A 17998-nucleotide genomic window follows, 5' to 3' on the forward strand; every position below is an offset into this window, starting at 1 on the left:
CGTCCTTCTGTACAAGCAGTGCCAATAGCGCTGTACTGTGTGAGCGGGGAGGAACGCCCCCTCCCTCTGCTCACAGTACTTGTCCATAGACGAGTATTATTAGGAGGGGAGGGGGCGTTCCTCCCCAGTCTCAGAGCACAGCGCTATTGGCACTGCTTGTACAGAAGGACGGTCCTGACAGAGTGTCAGAAACACCCTTCTGACTGTAAAGAGCTACGGTACCGGGACCGCTAGCTCTTCACCTGGGGCACAGATTGGGAAAACCGACAGTGCGCTGAATTCAGCGCACTGTCGGCTTTCCAGCAGTATATAGAACTGCCTGTGCCCCAAACCATGAAAGGTCCTCTTTAAAAAATATCCAAACCATATCAGTCCACCTTCCTCAATACCCTCCTTAATGGCCATATGTGTAATAGGATAGGATAAAGTCCATGGGTAAGCATCTGCCCAAATAAATATTATCATCAAAAATCTCAACAAATTAAAACCAGCTGGGATAACCATCTTTTAGCTTTCACTGACGCGTTCCCTGGCCAAAGTTTCTGAAAATGGCCATTGTCCACAGTTAAAAAAACATGACTGCTTCCAGAAACAGAGCTGTACACATTCATTGGTTGTCTAATATTGCTGCGGAACTGCTTTTAAGTGGAAGGGGTAGAGCTACAGTATCATACAAAACCTGTGGATAGCTGTTTGTGAAAGAAAGCAGCCATAGTTTTCCATTATTTTTTTTTTTTTACAGGCAATCCTTTAAACAACCTAGAGATAGCTAGCCATGTACTGACCCCAGGCCCATGTATGCAGCAGTGAGCCTGGGGCAAAACTCAGGACATGTCCTCTACCTTTCCTGGGCTCACTACAAATGACCACGTGTTACAATATCCATTTTATAATGTGAGTTATCCAGTCTATAGATACATTGTATCATTGTATCATATATGTACATTAGTTAAGCAAGATGGGATCATAATGAGTGGAAGGGGGTGGTCTGTTCTGTCTTCACACAGTGAATAGAAAGGGAAAGAAGCTGATTCTCCTCACAGCTTGCACAAACATGTCTGCAAACTGTTGCTCTGCGCAAAGGACTGAACATTCTACAAATCTCAATGTAAGAAAAAGGTCTTCTATATACTTGTTTCAATTTTAAATGCTTTTATGATTATAGATAGGTTTTTATCCACAGGCAGCAAGTGGATTTCTTGACTGTGTTCATGGATTGTTTTATTTCCTATTTTAGCTGCATGCCTGTGTGTATTTGCCCTGTATTTACAGTCCAATGTCTCAGGATCTCCTATATTATGGTCACTATGGTCATGTATGTAGGTAGTATATACTATACAGTCAAAAAACAGACTCCCTGGCAAGACCTTGTACATATTTCATCTTTTTATTAAAACTCAGGTACCCTTTAAGGGCCCATTAACTCATATTGCCTTTTTTAAAAAAAAAAAAAAATGTTTTTCAGATCTTTCTTCTCCTCCTCAATAGTAATTTATTTTCTTTTGGGTTAATCTGTGTCTGAAATCTTACCAGCAGCTGATATTGTCAGTCTGGAGTCTACATCGTGATGTATTTACTGAGCAATAGTGATTCTGAGATCTGGTGTAAGACTGTATATAGGCCAGAGGGAAGGTATTGCAGCTATTGGAACTTATGTGGAAACTGGGATTGCTTAGCAAGGTCTAAGAAATTGTGATTTATTTTTTTTCACGATACAACTCCTACAAGGAAGTATAGACTCTCTCACAGGGAAACCCAAAGTCACTACCCTGGAGTAGTCTTCATTAGCAGAAGATGAAAATGATACAGTGGCGTAACTACCGCCATAGCAGCAGAGGCGGCTGCCACAGGGCCCGGGACATTAGGGGCCCGGTGACAGCTGCTACCGCTGCTATCATTATACTCGGGGGTCTTTTCGGACCCCCGAGTATAATGATTGGCGGACCGGGAGAGATAAGAAACATAAAAAACACTGTTACTTACCGCTCCACGATCCTGCCAGGCCTCCTTCCTAGTTGACTGACGTCTCTGACGTCACATGAAACCGGCCTGCATCCTGGGTCATGTGACGTCCGACGTCATTGATGAGGGACGGCAGCGGAGAAGACAGCGTAGGAGCCGGGGACAGGTAAGAAACAGTAGTTTTTTTATGTTTTTATTCCCCCGGGTCTCCGATTATTATACTCTGCGGTCTGAAAAGACCCCAGAGTATAATAATTGTCTATGGGTGTCCACAGTGGAGCATAATACTGGGTGCAAGGGCCACTGTTGGGGATAATACTGTTTGCAGGGGCGACTATGGTGGATAATACTGTGTGCAGGGGCCACTATTGGGGATAATACTGTGTGCAGGGGCCACTATGGGGGATAATACTGTGTGCAGGGGTCACTATGGGGGATAATACTGTGTGAAGGGGCCACTATTGGGGATAATACTGTGTGCAGGGGCCACTATGGGGGATAATACTGTGTGCAGGGGTCACTATGGGGATAATACTGTGTGAAGGGGCCACTATGGGGGATAATACTGTGTGCAGGGGCCACTATGGGGGATAATACTGTGTGCAGGGGACACTATGGGGGATAATACTATGTGCAGGGGCCACTATGGGGGATAATACTGTGTGCAGGGGACACTATGGGGGATAATACTGTGTGCAGGGGCCACTATGGGGGATAATACTGTGTGCAGGGGCCACTATGGAGCATAATACTGTGTGCAGGGGACACTATGGGGGATAATACTGTGTGCAGGGGCCACTATGGGGGATAATACTGTGTGCAGGGGCCACTATGGGGAATAATAGAACGTGCAGGAATGCGTAGAAGGGGGTTGGTCAAGGTCGTTGGCGTCAGCGTCGGTGTCGGTCAGGAAGGGGGGGGCAATGTCAAAAGTTCGCCACGGGCCCCGCCATTCCTAGTTACGCCACTAGTATAAAGACAGTAGGCAGAAAGCACAATCAGGCAGGCAGAGGTCAGGGCAGGTAGAGTATGTTCACAATAGGCAAACCCAGGGCAGAGAAGGTGAAATTGGGTCAAAGGTGTAGCCAGGCAGAAGGTCAGGTTTACATCACGATTCTATGATCTGCTTAGGTGATACATTTAATGGATATACTAAAAGAAAGTTTACAAATGGATGACAATGGAAAGGCTTCCGTTTTACGTAGCCTTTGTTTTTAACAGTCCTGCCCAAATGGACACTGACATATGGGTGCATCCATTTTTTGTGTAAGCAGATCATAGTCTAAATTGACATCATGTTTCTAATGTTTTATTCCCTGCCAATTTTCTCAAGACTATCTCTCTTCTTGGATATCGGGGCTTATGCATAAAGGATTACCATAGAAATAAGGATAGACTGGGAATAACATCAGAAATTCGGGCAGAATTTAGCTGTGTCATAGTTTTGTAGACACAAATAACTTGGTGTAGACTCCATTTGTAAGCCTGATCTTAACCACATAGAGAAGACCTGTCTGGATGGCTTCTTATACTTAACATGACTAAACATCTGTAATGTTTTTCTGTTCTGTGGAAATACTAGCACAAACCTACTTTTTCGAAATTCATAACATTTACCAAATGTTGTACTTCTGCCTGGAAAAAGAAGCATACATTCCTGCCTGCAACATTTCCATCTGAATCCTGCCCCGTACATCACCTCGGAGCAGTGGAGTGGTAAAAACAGCCAATGGACATTCCACCGGATCATCAGATGTATCTGTGAAAGAGATCAGCTCTTGTGAGTAATACCGCAGCTGTACGCCAGTGAGCCCGGCCAATGTATAACCCAATATTATAATGCTCAGATTATTTCTTCTGTGCATCTTGGTTATCTAGGGTCATCTATTTCTTCTGAAAACAAACAGCACACCGAATTCTGTATTTAACCATTCGGTAACTGGAAGCGGGGGAAATAACTGTGTAGAATCTAGAGGTATTCATTCAAAACTATATCTCCCAATAAAACATCTTGAGGTTGGCTGGATATATAGCTAAGGATAACCTGTCTGGTGATTTCATCTGCTGGATATCATTGAGGGTAAAAAGCTGAGCTCTGTGTTGTATGTGTATGGCAGAGGAAGAGAAACTGGGCTCTGTAATACATAGGGTTACATGATAGAGGAGAGAAGCTGAGCTCTGTAATATATAGGTTTATAGGATAGACGAGAGAAGCTGAGCTCTGTGATATATAGGTTTATAGGATAGAGGAGAGAAGCTGAGCTCTGTGATATATAGGGTTATAGGATAGAGGAGAGAAGCTGAGCTCTGTGATATATAGGGTTATAGGATAGAAGGAGAAAAGCTGAGCTCTGTGATATATAGGGTTATAGGATAGAGGGAGAGAAGCTGAGCTGTGTGATATATAGGGTTATATGATAGAAGGAGAGAAGCTGAGCTGTGTGATGATAGAGGCGAGAAGCTGAGCTCTGTGATACATAAGTGTATATGATAGAGGAGAGAAGCTGATCTCTGTGATACATAAGTGTATATGATAGAGGAGAGAAGCTGATCTCTGTGATATATAGGGTTATATGATAGAGGAGAGAAGCTGAGCTGTGTGATATATAGGTGGAAATCATAGAGGGAAAGAAGCTGAGCTTTGAGATATATAGGGTTAGAAGGAGAGAAGCTGAGCTCTGTGATATATAGGTTTATAGGATAGAGGAGAGAAGCTGAGCTGTGTGATATATAGGGTTATATGATATAAGGAGAGAAGCTGAGCTGTGTGATATATAGGGTTATATGATATAAGGAGAGAAGCTGAGCTCTGTGATATATAGGGTTATATGATAGAGGAGAGAAGCTGAGCTCTGTGATATATAGGGTTATATGATAGAAGGAGAGAAGCTGAGCTCTGTGATATATAGGGTTATATGATAGAAGGAGAGAAGCTGAGCTCTGGGATATATAGGGTTATATGATAGAGGAGAGAAGCTGAGCTCTGTGATATATAGGGTTATATGACAGAGGGAGAGAAGCTGAGCTCTGTGATATATAGGGTTATATGATAGAAGAGAGAAGCTGAGCTCTGTGATATATAGGGTTATATGATAGAGGAGAGCAGCTGAGCTGTGTAATATATAGGTTTATACGATAGGTGTGAAGTTGAGCTGTGTGATACATAGGTGTATACAATAGAGGGAAAGCTGAACTGTGCAATATATAGATTTATAATAATAGAAGGAGAGAAGCTGAGCTGTGTGATATATAGATTTATATGATAAACAAAGAGATGTTTTGTAATTTATAGGTTTTTATCATTTAGAACAGGATTTGTGAGAAAAAAGCAGCGTGAACCCTGCCCGGACTCCTAAGAGATATAGTAAGAGTCCTGCTGACCCAGCTACACGCAGTGATTGCCAGTTTTCCCTGCATTAGTGAGCGCCGGTAATTCTATGATGCCGTACATCTGAGGGTTCATATACAATACACAAAATAGTATACAATACACAATACTAAAAGTGACCAACTAGTACAGTAAGACGGCCCTGCCTGCAAGGGCTTACAAGACGTTTTCAGCCTGTGTCTGCCTCAGCTTTCTGTATGCAATCCTGATAAATCAGACCGTTCTTGGTGTACCTGCAGACTGACTGCATATCCAAAAAATGTATTTTGCATTACTTGATAAGTTTGTGGTCACATAGATGTGTTTTTGCTCCTATTAAAGGTCACTACATGGCTCTTTTATGAGGTTGGGAGGTAATATGGATCAGCAAATGTATATTCTGTGCATATTACACTACTTTATGGCCCTGACTGGCCAAGAGGCGCTATAGCACTTTTATATCAGAAGAGTCAGTGGCTTTCTGTACATGGAGCGGCCTGCAGTGACCTACCGAGCTGTTTCCTTAGGGCCTGGGTGGCCACAATGTACCCTAAAGGGATTCTACCATTAAAACCTCTTTTTTTGTGGATAAAACGTCAGAATAGCCTTTAGAAAGGTTATTCGTCTCTTACCTTTAGATGTGGTCTCCACCGCGCTGTTTCTTAGAAATACCGGTTTTTACCAGTATACAAATTAGTTCTCTGGCAGCGATGGGGGCTGAAAATGTGATGGGGGCGTCCCCACTGCTGCTCAAGAACACGATCCTGCGACGCCTCTATCTTTGGCTGGATCCTCCCCTTCTCTGTCGTCTTCCTACTGCGTCACCTCCGACGCCTGCGCAGTTGGCTCTGCCAGTGAGACACCAGCAGAGCCGAGTGCGACTGCTGGCCGGCGGCCATTTTTGGGAGGCTGCTCCTGCATTGAACTTCAAGAGCAAGAGCGGCCTCCCAAAAATGGCCGCCGGCCGGAATTCGCAACGGAACGGCGCGGCGGAGATCACATCTAAAGGTAAGAAACGAATAGCCTTTCTAAAGGCTATTTCGACGTCTTATCCACAAAAAAAGAGGTTTTAATGATAGAATCCCTTTAAGATATGAATGTAGCTCCTTATTTGCCAACGAATGGCCATGCGAATTAAGTAAAGGCCAGGCAAACCTCCAGGTGCGTATGAAGGCCTTACAATTGTGGCTAAATGTGAGAATACAAAGTCATGAGAAACCTCTTAAGGATCGAGCATAATGCATAGACAACAAAGAAAGTGCTAACTTCTATAAAGTCATTTACTGTAGCTCTGTAATTTTCCCGTAATATTAATGAACTTGTCAATTTTGTACATAGTTCTCTCCACCTCCATGTGTATAATACAGGCTGCATGGGATTGCTCTGCCAGTTTTCCCCTAAGCTGTTTTATAGACTTACTGTCAATGACTTACTTACATTTATTTATACCGCTTCCTACATAAACGGAGGAGTTCTCAGACATTGTAAAGAAATATTGAGTCGGTTTATTGAGGACGATTGAGTCATAGACCTCAGTATGAGTGTAATGTAATCCACCGGCTCAGGAAATATCACTGGAGTGCGGACTGGTTTATATGTCTGGCTTAGAGGTCACGTCAGTGCTCGGACATAACAGGTGCAGGTCTGAAGGTCCAGCCGTAGTAAGAGCTTTGAGATGGAACAGGCTACAGTTCAGAATGGAGATTTATCATTTATACATTCACTATCTGAACTATTACAGTTTATCAGATTTACCAGCAATGGTATCCAGTGGGACTGCTGCAAGGACCACCAGCTAATGGTGTCCCGGCCAGTAAACAGCAGGAGTGTTATTCACTCTTAAAGGGGTATCCCAATTTCTGAAATCCTTGTTAAACTTTTATTTTTTTTTAATTTTATTATTTAAGCATTTTCTTACTACCGCCAGTGCAATGATCAATATTTAGCAAATTCTAGAACATTCTGGTATTTCCCCTTCCTAGACAATTTTACAGCTTTCCTCTAATCTAAAGGACCCCTCCTGGCCTGGTCACCCTGCTCTTCTGTGCATAGAATTTACTAGCCCTAGAACCATCCTACGATATTCCAAAGAGCAATGTCTTCTACTTCCAGCACGGATGGTAACGCACACATTAAAGTACAGGACACAACTGCTCCAGAGTCTGGAACCAAGGAACAGGTAAGGGCGGGTTCAACCCTAGGCCCGGTCTCCGCATTACAGGTTTTGGTCTGCTGCCCAAGAAATTGGAAAGGAGACGGAAACCCGGCAGTCAGTTTTCAAACTCATTCACTTGAATGGGTTTACAAAGTGACCGCCCGTGAGTGTCTTCTCCCTCTCTGCAGTGAAACTGTTTTTTTTTAACGCTTGGTTCACACTAGCGCCGGGACTCCATTCTGAGCCGTCAGACCGGGTCCGGCCGTGAGCACCAGTGAGCGTTTTATGCTCTCCGCCGCAAAACCGTTTTTTTTTTTAAACGGACACAGAGTACTGCATGTCCGACTCTGTGTCCGGTTTAAAAAAACGGTTTTGCGGCGGAGAGCATAAAACGCTCACAGGCGCTCATGGCCAGACACCTTTCAAACCCATTCAAATGAATGGGTTTGAAAGAGTCCTGCAGCTTTCTGTCTCCTGCTGTTTTGTGCAGGAAACGGAAACCTGTATGAACGGAGACCGGGCGCAGATGTGAACGAGCCCTAACTAGACACAAAGTCCTGCATGTCCAGCTTTGTGTCTGGTTAAAAAAAACCAAACAGTTTCAACGCGGAGAGGCACAAGACACTAATAGGCACTCACTTTGCAAAGCCATTCAAGTGAATGGGTTTGAGAACTGACTGCCGGGTTTCTGTCTCCTGTCAAGTTTCTCAGGCAGAAGACGGAAACCCGCGGAGACCGGATGCAGGTGTGAACCTGCCTTTATATAAATGGTTATTTCATGCCAACCATTTTGGGACTTCCAGCAATATACTGCCCCATAGTAATTATAGTACAGGATAGTATGTCGCTATGAGGTAGGGTCTCCTAACAGCATAGATAACTATAATGCTAGGAGTCCCCCTTCCAGAATACTGTTCAGGCTGGTAAATCCAGCAAACATACAGACCGGTATGAATGATGGGTTAGTCATGGGAGCTGTGATGGTCTCAATGAACATCCGTATCAATCACACATTTCTGGTGCCGATGTACAGACACCAGAAGAAATGGGTGCTAAATTGTATACGGGTTCAAGTAGTAGTAAGACTGCATATAGACCCAAAACCTGTAGGTGTCATCATTCCCCCCTACAACAGCATATAAGGGGGTTAGGGTAAGTTCATACGGGGTTTTTTGGTCAGGATTTTGAGGCCGTATCCGCCTCAAAATCCTGACCAAAAAGAGGGCTCCCATTGAAATCAATGGGAGCCGGTCAGTTCCTTTTTCCGGGAGCCGTTTGTTCCAGCTCCGGAAAAAAGAAGCGACATGCTCATTTTTCATGCCCAGTCGCCTTGCGACATCCGCCTGAAGACACTCCTCCTGACTAGGCTCATTGATTTGGGCCTAATGCGGAGCGGAGTGTGCGACTGGATGCTGGTATACTGCACTGGCATCCAGTCGCAGCTATCCGTATTTTGGTCCGGAACCTGAGGCGGCCTCCACCTCAGGTTCTGGACCAAAAAACCCCGTGTGAACTTACCCTTAGAAAGCATTTTGATGGTGCTAGACTCCCTTTAATAAATTGAAGCAGAGTACATGTGTTTTGGCACATCAGTAAATCCGCCTCTTTGTGTTAGTCAGTGGGAGATGTCCTGCATACATTTTTCAGAAAAACTACTATCTAGTCCCAGCTTTCCAATCCACAACCCGAAATACAATTTACAATAAGTAATATCATCATATTAGGATCACAGATTCTAGCAATTCTCTGTAATATTTATTTCTGGACAGATGGTGACTTTTGTAAGTTACCAGGCTGCAGGTTGGCAAACTTTAAAGGAAATGCAATGTTGCCAGGGCCGCTTTGTTCTGCCTGGAAAATTACTCATATAGTTACAGAAATCGCATGTTATTTAGGACATATTTGTTCACGAGTTACCACATTCCTGCTTACATAACCCTTCTTCACACCTTCTCAGTATCCTAGGACTGGCCAGTAATAGGACTCAACCTGCTACTGTTGTAGGTGTTATGACTGTAATGGAGACATTTTAGTCTAAATTGTGAAAGCGATGCCAGAGTTGTTTTATCCAATCCAAAAGTTTATTCTCCGAGTATGCCACATATTTATATATACTTACTGTAGATACTAGTCCATACTGCAGCTTGTCCTATCCCATAGGCAGCACCTTCAAGTGAATAGGACAAAGTGGTAATACCCAGAACAGTATCAACAAAGTATATGGCATGCAGACCTGTGTAAACAGGGGAGCCTATCCGTGTGCTGTGGCCCCTTCATACAGTTGGGGGTGCTGTATGTCAGATCCTCACTTTTCAGATCTGAACCTATTGAAAAGTGTGCACTGAAATGTACTGTCACAGTAGTTACTGGGTAGCAAAGGACCGGTCCCATTTTGGATCAAGGTGATAAGGGCATAAAGTATTACTATGATAGCAGGTGCTGGACGCCATTTCCACTAGGACAGTGTTGGCACTTGTTGCCTGAGACAAAACCTGTTCAAGTGTTAGATCACGTACCAGCAGTGGCCCTAAAAATCTGGCACCTTGAGATTAAAAGGTAAGAACTATATCCATTCCATTGCTTGGGCAGACGATGACATGAAACAGATGTTTTGCGTATGTTTTCCTTTTATCCTGCCTTGCTGAATTTTTTTTGCATTCAGCAACTTTTTAAAAATGAAATGTAGCCTAAAAATTCACAACACAATATTCGTATAAAAACAATAATGTATTGAACATTGTGCATCATATCAGGACACAACAGCGGGATTGTGGACTTCTAATGATTGAAACCGTCTGCTCCATAGATATCAATCCTGAAATGACAAGAAAATGCAAACCAATAAAGACAGAAAAATATATCTGTTGATAACTACATCTCAATATATGAATTTCATGTTCTTGAAGAAGATATGAATATTAAATTCAGGATACTGCCTATATGCCTTAAGACTCCTTGAACACAAGCGTGTGTTTCTGATGTGGCGCCGAGTCTGCAGCGGTGTGCACTCAGTGACATTACAGTGCATTCATGACTATGGCGGCTACTGATTCATTCTATTCCCATGACAAGGAACAAATAGGCCCTGCTTGATAATTATTTGTGTCGTCAGAATGGAATTAATCTGAAGCCTCCATAAACATGAATGCAACACCGAACGCACTCAGATGTCATTCTAATGTCACTACTGAAAGTCATCCGACTGTATTCGACTAAACTTGGCCCCACATGAGAAACGATTGTGTGCATGGGCCTTAATAATCAAATACACAGCCTTGAGTCCCCACCTTTTGTTACACCCTACAGGTGCTGCATTGACTAGTGATCATTGCATCGAATGGGTTAAACGAATGTGATTAAAGTCTCTTCAGATACCAGCCAGCGGTTAGTAAACACAAGCAGGTATTAAAGGGGATTTCTGGGATTTACATATTAAGATAGGTCATCAATATTAATTTATGGGCCCCCACGTTCAGGACACCATAAATCAGATGTCTAAAGACCCTCTTTCATGTGGCGACATCATTTGAACGCTATAGCCACTTCAACCAGCTGATCTGTAGGGTTCCTGGGTGTCTGACTCCCAAAGATCACATACTGATGGATAGGTCACTAATATCCAGGTCCAAGACCTCTTTAATCACAGTTGCCGGCCACTTCTGTTCACACAAGCACATCAGGGCCTCAGTACGGCTTTTATAACCCCCATAGATTTCCCATCGCTTAATCCCAATACTTACTTTAGGCTCACACCTTGGGGGCACCGTTCTGAATAAAATAATCTGACATTTCTTTCAGGGCTCTGTACCGATGGGAAATGGTATTCTTCACTTCTTTAGGAAGCTCTGCGTACCTGTAGTACATAAACCAAATGAAAGTAAGATCACATATTGTATTGTGTACGTACGCACCTTCACATTATATTATCGATTTGTAAACCCATCTAGGAACAAGTCCTGTAAGATTCAAACTAGTTTCTAAAATCTGCCTTTTGCATTATGACTAAGAAATGGGCGACACCTTGTGGCACTGAAGCATACTGCACCTCTCACAGGTTTAACATTGTACAAATATACTAAAAGTATCAAATTATGTTAAAACCCCTCAAGTCTGTGGATCAGACAGTTCCTTGGCAGAGGGGACGGTGGATTAACCTGGGAAGCAGAGTTGAGGTTGGAATGGAGGGGAGCAAGGCATTAGCTGGGAGGTCACAGAGAAGGATCTAAATGATGAGGACATGGACTAGGAATCTTGTGAACTCAGGGTTGAGGAAACAGAATTCGATAACGTTTTTTTTGAGTTAGTGGTGGCAAGGGCTTGCATGTGAGGCTTGAAGGACAAGGCAGAATAATATATTACCCCCGGGCAATGGCCTTGTAAGACTAGAGTACGTATGGTACCATTATTTTGTATAGACAGTTCAGGTTGGGGAGCCGTACAAGGTGGGGTAGAGAGAGACGAAGAACCCTTTTCTCTATATTAAATTAGAAAATAATAGTTGGAGTAGTAGGCGGCTACATCTCAGGAACTCTAGATAGCAGTGCGGTAACGTCTGGACCAGAGAGGTATAATCTGAGAGTCACCGGCAGAACAAGGATATTGAGAGCCATGAGACTGTGAGCGGACCCAGGCTGAATTTATAGATTGAACATAGTGGAGCGGGCCAGGACACTTACAAAAAGAAGTGATTTGTGAGTGGGAGACGCTAAGTGTGCAGTTGTTAAGGTTGGAGGAGATAAAAGAAAAGGGCCAAGTCTGTGCTGTCAAGGGTGAAAGGATTTGTTATGGAAGGGAGTAGTCAGATATAAGAGAGAAGAGTATTGGTGTTTGGCAGCAGAGAAGGCTGAACACAGGGACTTCCATCACCCCGCTGTGCTCTGCAAAGTTTTCTGTCCCCCTTTAATGTCTATAGGTACTACCAGACCCTTGTACACTGCCTGATAATAGGGAGATATAGACTGATAAATGTAGGTGTTATGTTGCCCTGAGATAAGCTGCACCACTATGTTATGTTTCTAAAATGCATCAGGATCAATGGGGAATGAAATCTTTTGACTGCCAGCTGAAAGGTCCATTATCAGAATCCACTTACGTTTGTTCATAGCCATCAGGCTGGAAACATGGATCCCAACCAAAGTCACGAGGCCCTCGTGGAGATACAATCTGACCCTGAAAATAAGAGGGGAGTCCACAATGTCAAAACACACAGAAAATAAAATGCAGCCACAATTAACACTACTAAGCAGGGGCGTGGGAGGGGGAGCCTTGACCAATGTCAGGCATACACACCAGTGTTTTTCCTCTGAACAGCAGTACAGGATCTTCTGGCTGTCCAGTGCTATAGGCAAATGTGCAAAGGGCATATGCAGATTTATCCTCAAATCCTGCCAACATCTGATGCAAGCCTGGAAACAGAATGAAGCGTACATTTTGTAGTAAAAGGGCTAATAAACTGATTTCTTTACGATCAGTCCTACAAGGCTGAATGTGTGTGCGGAAAACCAGCATATCCATCAGGGCTGTGGAGTCGGTAGATCAGAATTCTGACAACCATTTTTTCACACCCCTCCAGCCTCTTCCCAACACATTGGCCAAAAATGGGACAGAATTGTCCAAGATGACTGAGACAGACCAGGTAGCTATCCAGAAAATCATTGACAATACCCAGAAGCTTAAATAAGAGGGTAACCATTGGCTAGAAGAGCAGCATCCATTATAAAGGACTGTGCCAACTCTAATGAAGCAGAACAATGGAAGAAAGAACACGTGCTGCCTCTTACAAGTGCGGATTATGTCAAAGAAGAGTCCATTGCTGAAGCCATATTACACCGGCTTGAGAAAGATTTCATCTTATGTCTTGGCAATGGAGCCTGACTCAAAATGGAGCTGCAACGCAGAATAAGTAAGACATATTTGGAAAGTGTATACGTGCTTTAGTCTGCTACGGATTTTCCTGCTGACAGACTCCCTTTAAAGGCAGAGATGGATTTGGTACGTTTCAAACCATTTCACCCAAACCTGATCCCCCAACTCCACAGTCCTGGTATCAATACAAATGAGGGGGATGATGATGAGCGCCTTCATTAAAACACACTACACATACCTTCAGGTTTTAGCTTCTCAAGGAACCATTTTCTGCAAAACAAAAGGCAATTATCATAGTACAACCACTGGAACCTGACATTATATCAAGAGGGGGGGGGGTCAGTATTGGAAAAAGTCGACTGAATAATCTCAGTGTGATTATTATTATTAAAGGGGTTGTCCGCTTCTTGGCCGGATATCATAATGCAAAGCAACATACGTGGTCCTTTACCTTGTATTATAGGAGTGCAGCTCAGCCCTATTCAATTTAATGGGCCTGAGCTGCTGTACCATATGGCCACATGAATATGTCATGTCCTACAGTGAAGGGGGAGCGATTCCTCTATTTAAAGAGCTGTGGATTACAGACCTAAGCTACAGTTTTTGGACTAGAGAAATGTCATAGAAATGATTTTTTTTTTAATTTCAACTACTTACATATAAGGGCCGGGAAGACCACCCAGAGCGTTAAAACATAAGCAGGTGTCCTCAACAATGACTGGACCTTGAATCTGAAAATGAAAAGTTCATAAAAGGCATCAAAATTCTATATGGCCTCACACACAGACTGATCCCTGGACCGGGCTCTCTACTACAAGTGCAGAGAGTCTAGGACAGAGCTCGGCCCACTATATGGCCAGTAGTGGAGAATGCAGCATTGTGTTTTTTTGTTTTACACACACTCCGGATACACTTACTGTACAGCCCCACTTAAATGTTCACCGAGATATCATGAATGATGTTAGAGATTGCGGAGGCCCAGTCATATGATATACAAAAAATATACTGAGAGGTCTGTTCAGTCAGGGATCCAGCAGGGAGTCTACATTCGGGTCTTCGGTTACCTTTGTCTGACACGCTTGCATGTGACAGATAAGTGGATGAACGCTGATGCTCTGTTTGCACATGGCATCACTGCTCACCAACTGACTGACATGGTGGTATAGGATAAAGATCAGGAAGACCAGGAACCTGAAGTGAAACACTCTTTTAGCCAATTTTGTGTCAGGATGCAGCAGGTCCTGTTATGTTGGTTGTGGGGGAAATGGGGTGCTGGGGTTATGTATATAGGTGCTGGACAACTATAGCCTGATCGAACAGTATCAGAATCAAAACATATTGTGCACCCCACATTATCACATGACCGTCACCTTACTTGTACACATTTGGAAAACTAGGCATTCCCCCCCCCTCACGGATTGTAGTTATATCAACACCTTGTACCTTTGCATCCCCCAACTTTCACCACTTGGGCCTGTCTGTATTCTGCAGTGAACCATTGTTTCACCTAACATCAGGTAAATAAGGCCTTCTTTCATTGATATACTTCATTTCAACCATTAAAAAATATACCAACGTTTGCAGTGTTTTTTCTCCCAATATCATTTATATATAGAAGTGTCATCAGACTGCTGCCGCAGGTCATCTTCAGAACGCAATACACTCCTATCTATTGCTTATAAACTGCCAGCAATACATTGCGTGTAATATATTCACCTGTTTTGCAGCCTCTTTACATTTCTGAATTGAAATTTCATCAGGTTCTCCCTGGTACTCGGGCACTGAATACGGAAGAGAAAGAAAAAAAAGACTTTCATACGTAACTTATAAAGCGGAAGATAAAATATAAATTACAACAGCAAACCAGGATTACCACGTCCAAGTTATTGGGGATTTCAGATGGAAGAGCGATCAGCAGGTTAAATGCAAAATAAAATATCACATAAAACCTTATTAAAGGGGTTCTGGGTATAACATTTAGTAGTCATTCCACTGAACCCTAAGGTCAGGGCCACACGGGACAAACTCACTGCAGATCTTCCTGCGCAGAAGGCAAGCTGCTGGCACTTTTCCAGGGGGTAACCTGCTTTGATCATGGGGCTGTATGACCTCATCTAAGGCTTTGTTCGCAAAATAGAAATTTGATGCAGAACATATCCCATGCCATGATCCACATGACGTGCAAGTTACTGGGTTTCCATAACTCTGTTCAAATGTATCAGAAATAAGTGACCGGTCAATCATTTCTAGCAGGAAACACAAGATCTCAGTTCTCGAGGTGCTCTCTCTTAATCCGGGTATTGTAAAGCAGAGCAGGGACGACTGATCAGGACGTCACAAGATCACACAAACTCTTTACAAGTTAGCCTTTGTAGGAATGCACTTACAGTCAATTTTCTTGGCTATAAGTTTACAAGGAAATTTGTCCCCAAGTATCTGAATAACCTGTGGAAATAGAGAAAAAAAACAGAATTAGGCTCAACATTTTTAAGCAATGTTTTTAAAGCGTAGTATCCATGTAGATGTTTATTAGAGATGAGCGAGTAGTTAAATACTCGATATTCGTTTCGAGTAGCCCCTCAATATTCGACTACTTGAATCGAATCCTATTATACTCTATGGGGGAAAAATGCTCGTTTCAGGGGTAGGCAACATTCGATCAAACTGAACTTACCAAGTCCATGAGTGAGGGTCAGGCTGGATTCTCTGAGAAGTCTTCTCCATGCAGCGACCCCGCGGTGTCTTCCAGCTCTGAATTCCAGCTCTGAACAGTCAAAGCGGCCATTTTCTTGTAGCGCAGACATGCGCAGTCGGTTCTGCCCAGGCCTGATGTCTGGCAGAGTGAATTTAGAGCTGGAAGACGCCGCGGGGAAGCTGCACGGAGAAGACTTCTAAAGGTAGGAGAAGAACCAGCGTTGATGGGCCGACTGTATAGCATTCGGCCAATCAACGCTGGTTCTGCATCAAATTTTTCCGTTCGAATAGCGAGTAGTATTCGATCGAGTACGAGTATTTCAAATACCATAGTATTCGATCAAATACCTACTTGGTCGAATACTACTCGCTCATCTCTAGTGTTTATTTCAATCTTCCAAAAGGCACCCAATTAGATCTATAGATCCGCCATGTCTATGTGCCAAATAGCAAACCAGAAGCCATACAATGGACTCACAATGTCCTGTATACATCAGGGGTGCACTGCTTCTGCCTCGCAATCCTTCCCAGAGACAGTTGCTCCATGCTACATGGTTCTAATAAGGCAACCCTTCATTCAGGAGCATACGTTTATGTAGGGTTGTCATGTACACACGATATGTACCGAAAAGTCTTCCAATGCGCTCACTATACTTTTCAATTGGGTCACATCAGTCAGAAGGATAGAGTGTCCCTATGGCAATTCACTGGCCAGTATACTGCTTAGAGTAGTGGACTGTAGTATCCAAAGCAAAGTAGATACATTAATCACGTTTGTTTTTCTCAATTGGATCCCATGATGACAGATGCAACCGTATCGCATTTCTATAACATATGTTTATAGCATCCATTATGGATGCTATAAATACGAGGACTGGACTTTTCTCCCACAATACCTTTGCTTCATGGGTGGTCTAATGAGACCGGCTGCTGATAACTGCATAGACAGTAAGGAGGAGTTCACACAACCTTTGCTAATGTCAGTTCCTGTCTTCTGTCATAGTATGACAGCAACGGACATTAAACTGTCACAGAGAACTGACTGATTCTGTCTCCATTCCTATGCCGGCATGATGTGAACCTCAGTAATGTGAATAGAGCCCTATATAAAGATGGCATCTGTTATTACACCGCCCCCCTTCATTGTAACCTGGTGATCAATGAGGACTACCTGGAGGACCCCACAACTTTGTCACTGCTGAGGTTCCTGTACAATGCATGTCCTGGTCCTCCATAGAACTGCATGTGGCAGTGTGATGGCAGATCACCTACCTCCTCCAGCTTCTTGGCATTGCCAGTCACAAACACAATACTCCTGCCAGTCACTGCAGCCATGTCTACAGAGTCTATTACACAGACAGCATGGAGCCGGCAGCACACACCTCCTGCCTCAGCCACCTCCCCGCAGACAGAACAACCAATCAGAAGCCACCATTAGATCTTGAAGTAACTGGCAAGACCCGGAAGTGATTGTGTGGCCAGGCAGTCACCTCTTCTCTATAAGATGGTGCCATGAACATGAGCTGCCACTAGATGGCGCTGTCAGTGTATAGAGAACACAGTTCTCAGCTCTTCACAGACATTGTGTAGAATTTGTAGGTCCTGAGCCTTTAGTGGGGTCCCCACTTACTATATGTTACCTATAATACAGGTGTATTCTTATGTTGTAGAGAATCCTTTGGGACACCTCATGGTCCAGGAGCCAATTTTTTTCATAAGACATGTGTAATCTGCTATCAGGAGATTGTCCTAATACGCATTACGATTAGAGATGAGCGAGTAGTATTCGATCTTAGACTCCGCCTCCTCACAGACGAGCCTCCGGCAGAACCAGTGTTAATTGGCCGAATGCTGTACACTGTATAGCATTCGGCCAATCAACACTGGTCAATGCATTCCTATGAGAAAAAGTAAGCTCCCTCGTAATAGCAAGCTGCCAGCTCTCCTGACTAGCA

The 17998-nt window shown here is 43.5% G+C and overlaps 1 protein-coding gene across 1 annotated transcript; it reads right to left on the reverse strand.

Annotated features, from left to right (window-relative positions):
* Positions 1–10215: 10215 nt before the first annotated feature.
* ITPA (inosine triphosphatase) lies at positions 10216–17470 on the reverse strand. Its single transcript, XM_075287820.1, has 9 exons — positions 17316–17470; positions 15737–15794; positions 15066–15130; positions 14007–14080; positions 13588–13619; positions 12774–12889; positions 12577–12653; positions 11225–11337; positions 10216–10299 (listed from the first exon to the last, which is right to left on the reverse strand). Exons 1-8 carry the CDS (start codon positions 17376–17378, stop codon positions 11232–11234), a joined length of 591 nt encoding a protein of 196 aa, XP_075143921.1. The 5' UTR covers positions 17379–17470; the 3' UTR covers positions 10216–10299; positions 11225–11231.
* Between the last annotated feature and the right edge of the window lie 528 nt (positions 17471–17998).

This window comes from Leptodactylus fuscus, chromosome 9 (assembly GCF_031893055.1).
Source record: "Leptodactylus fuscus isolate aLepFus1 chromosome 9, aLepFus1.hap2, whole genome shotgun sequence".
Lineage (NCBI taxonomy): Eukaryota > Metazoa > Chordata > Amphibia > Anura > Leptodactylidae > Leptodactylus > Leptodactylus fuscus.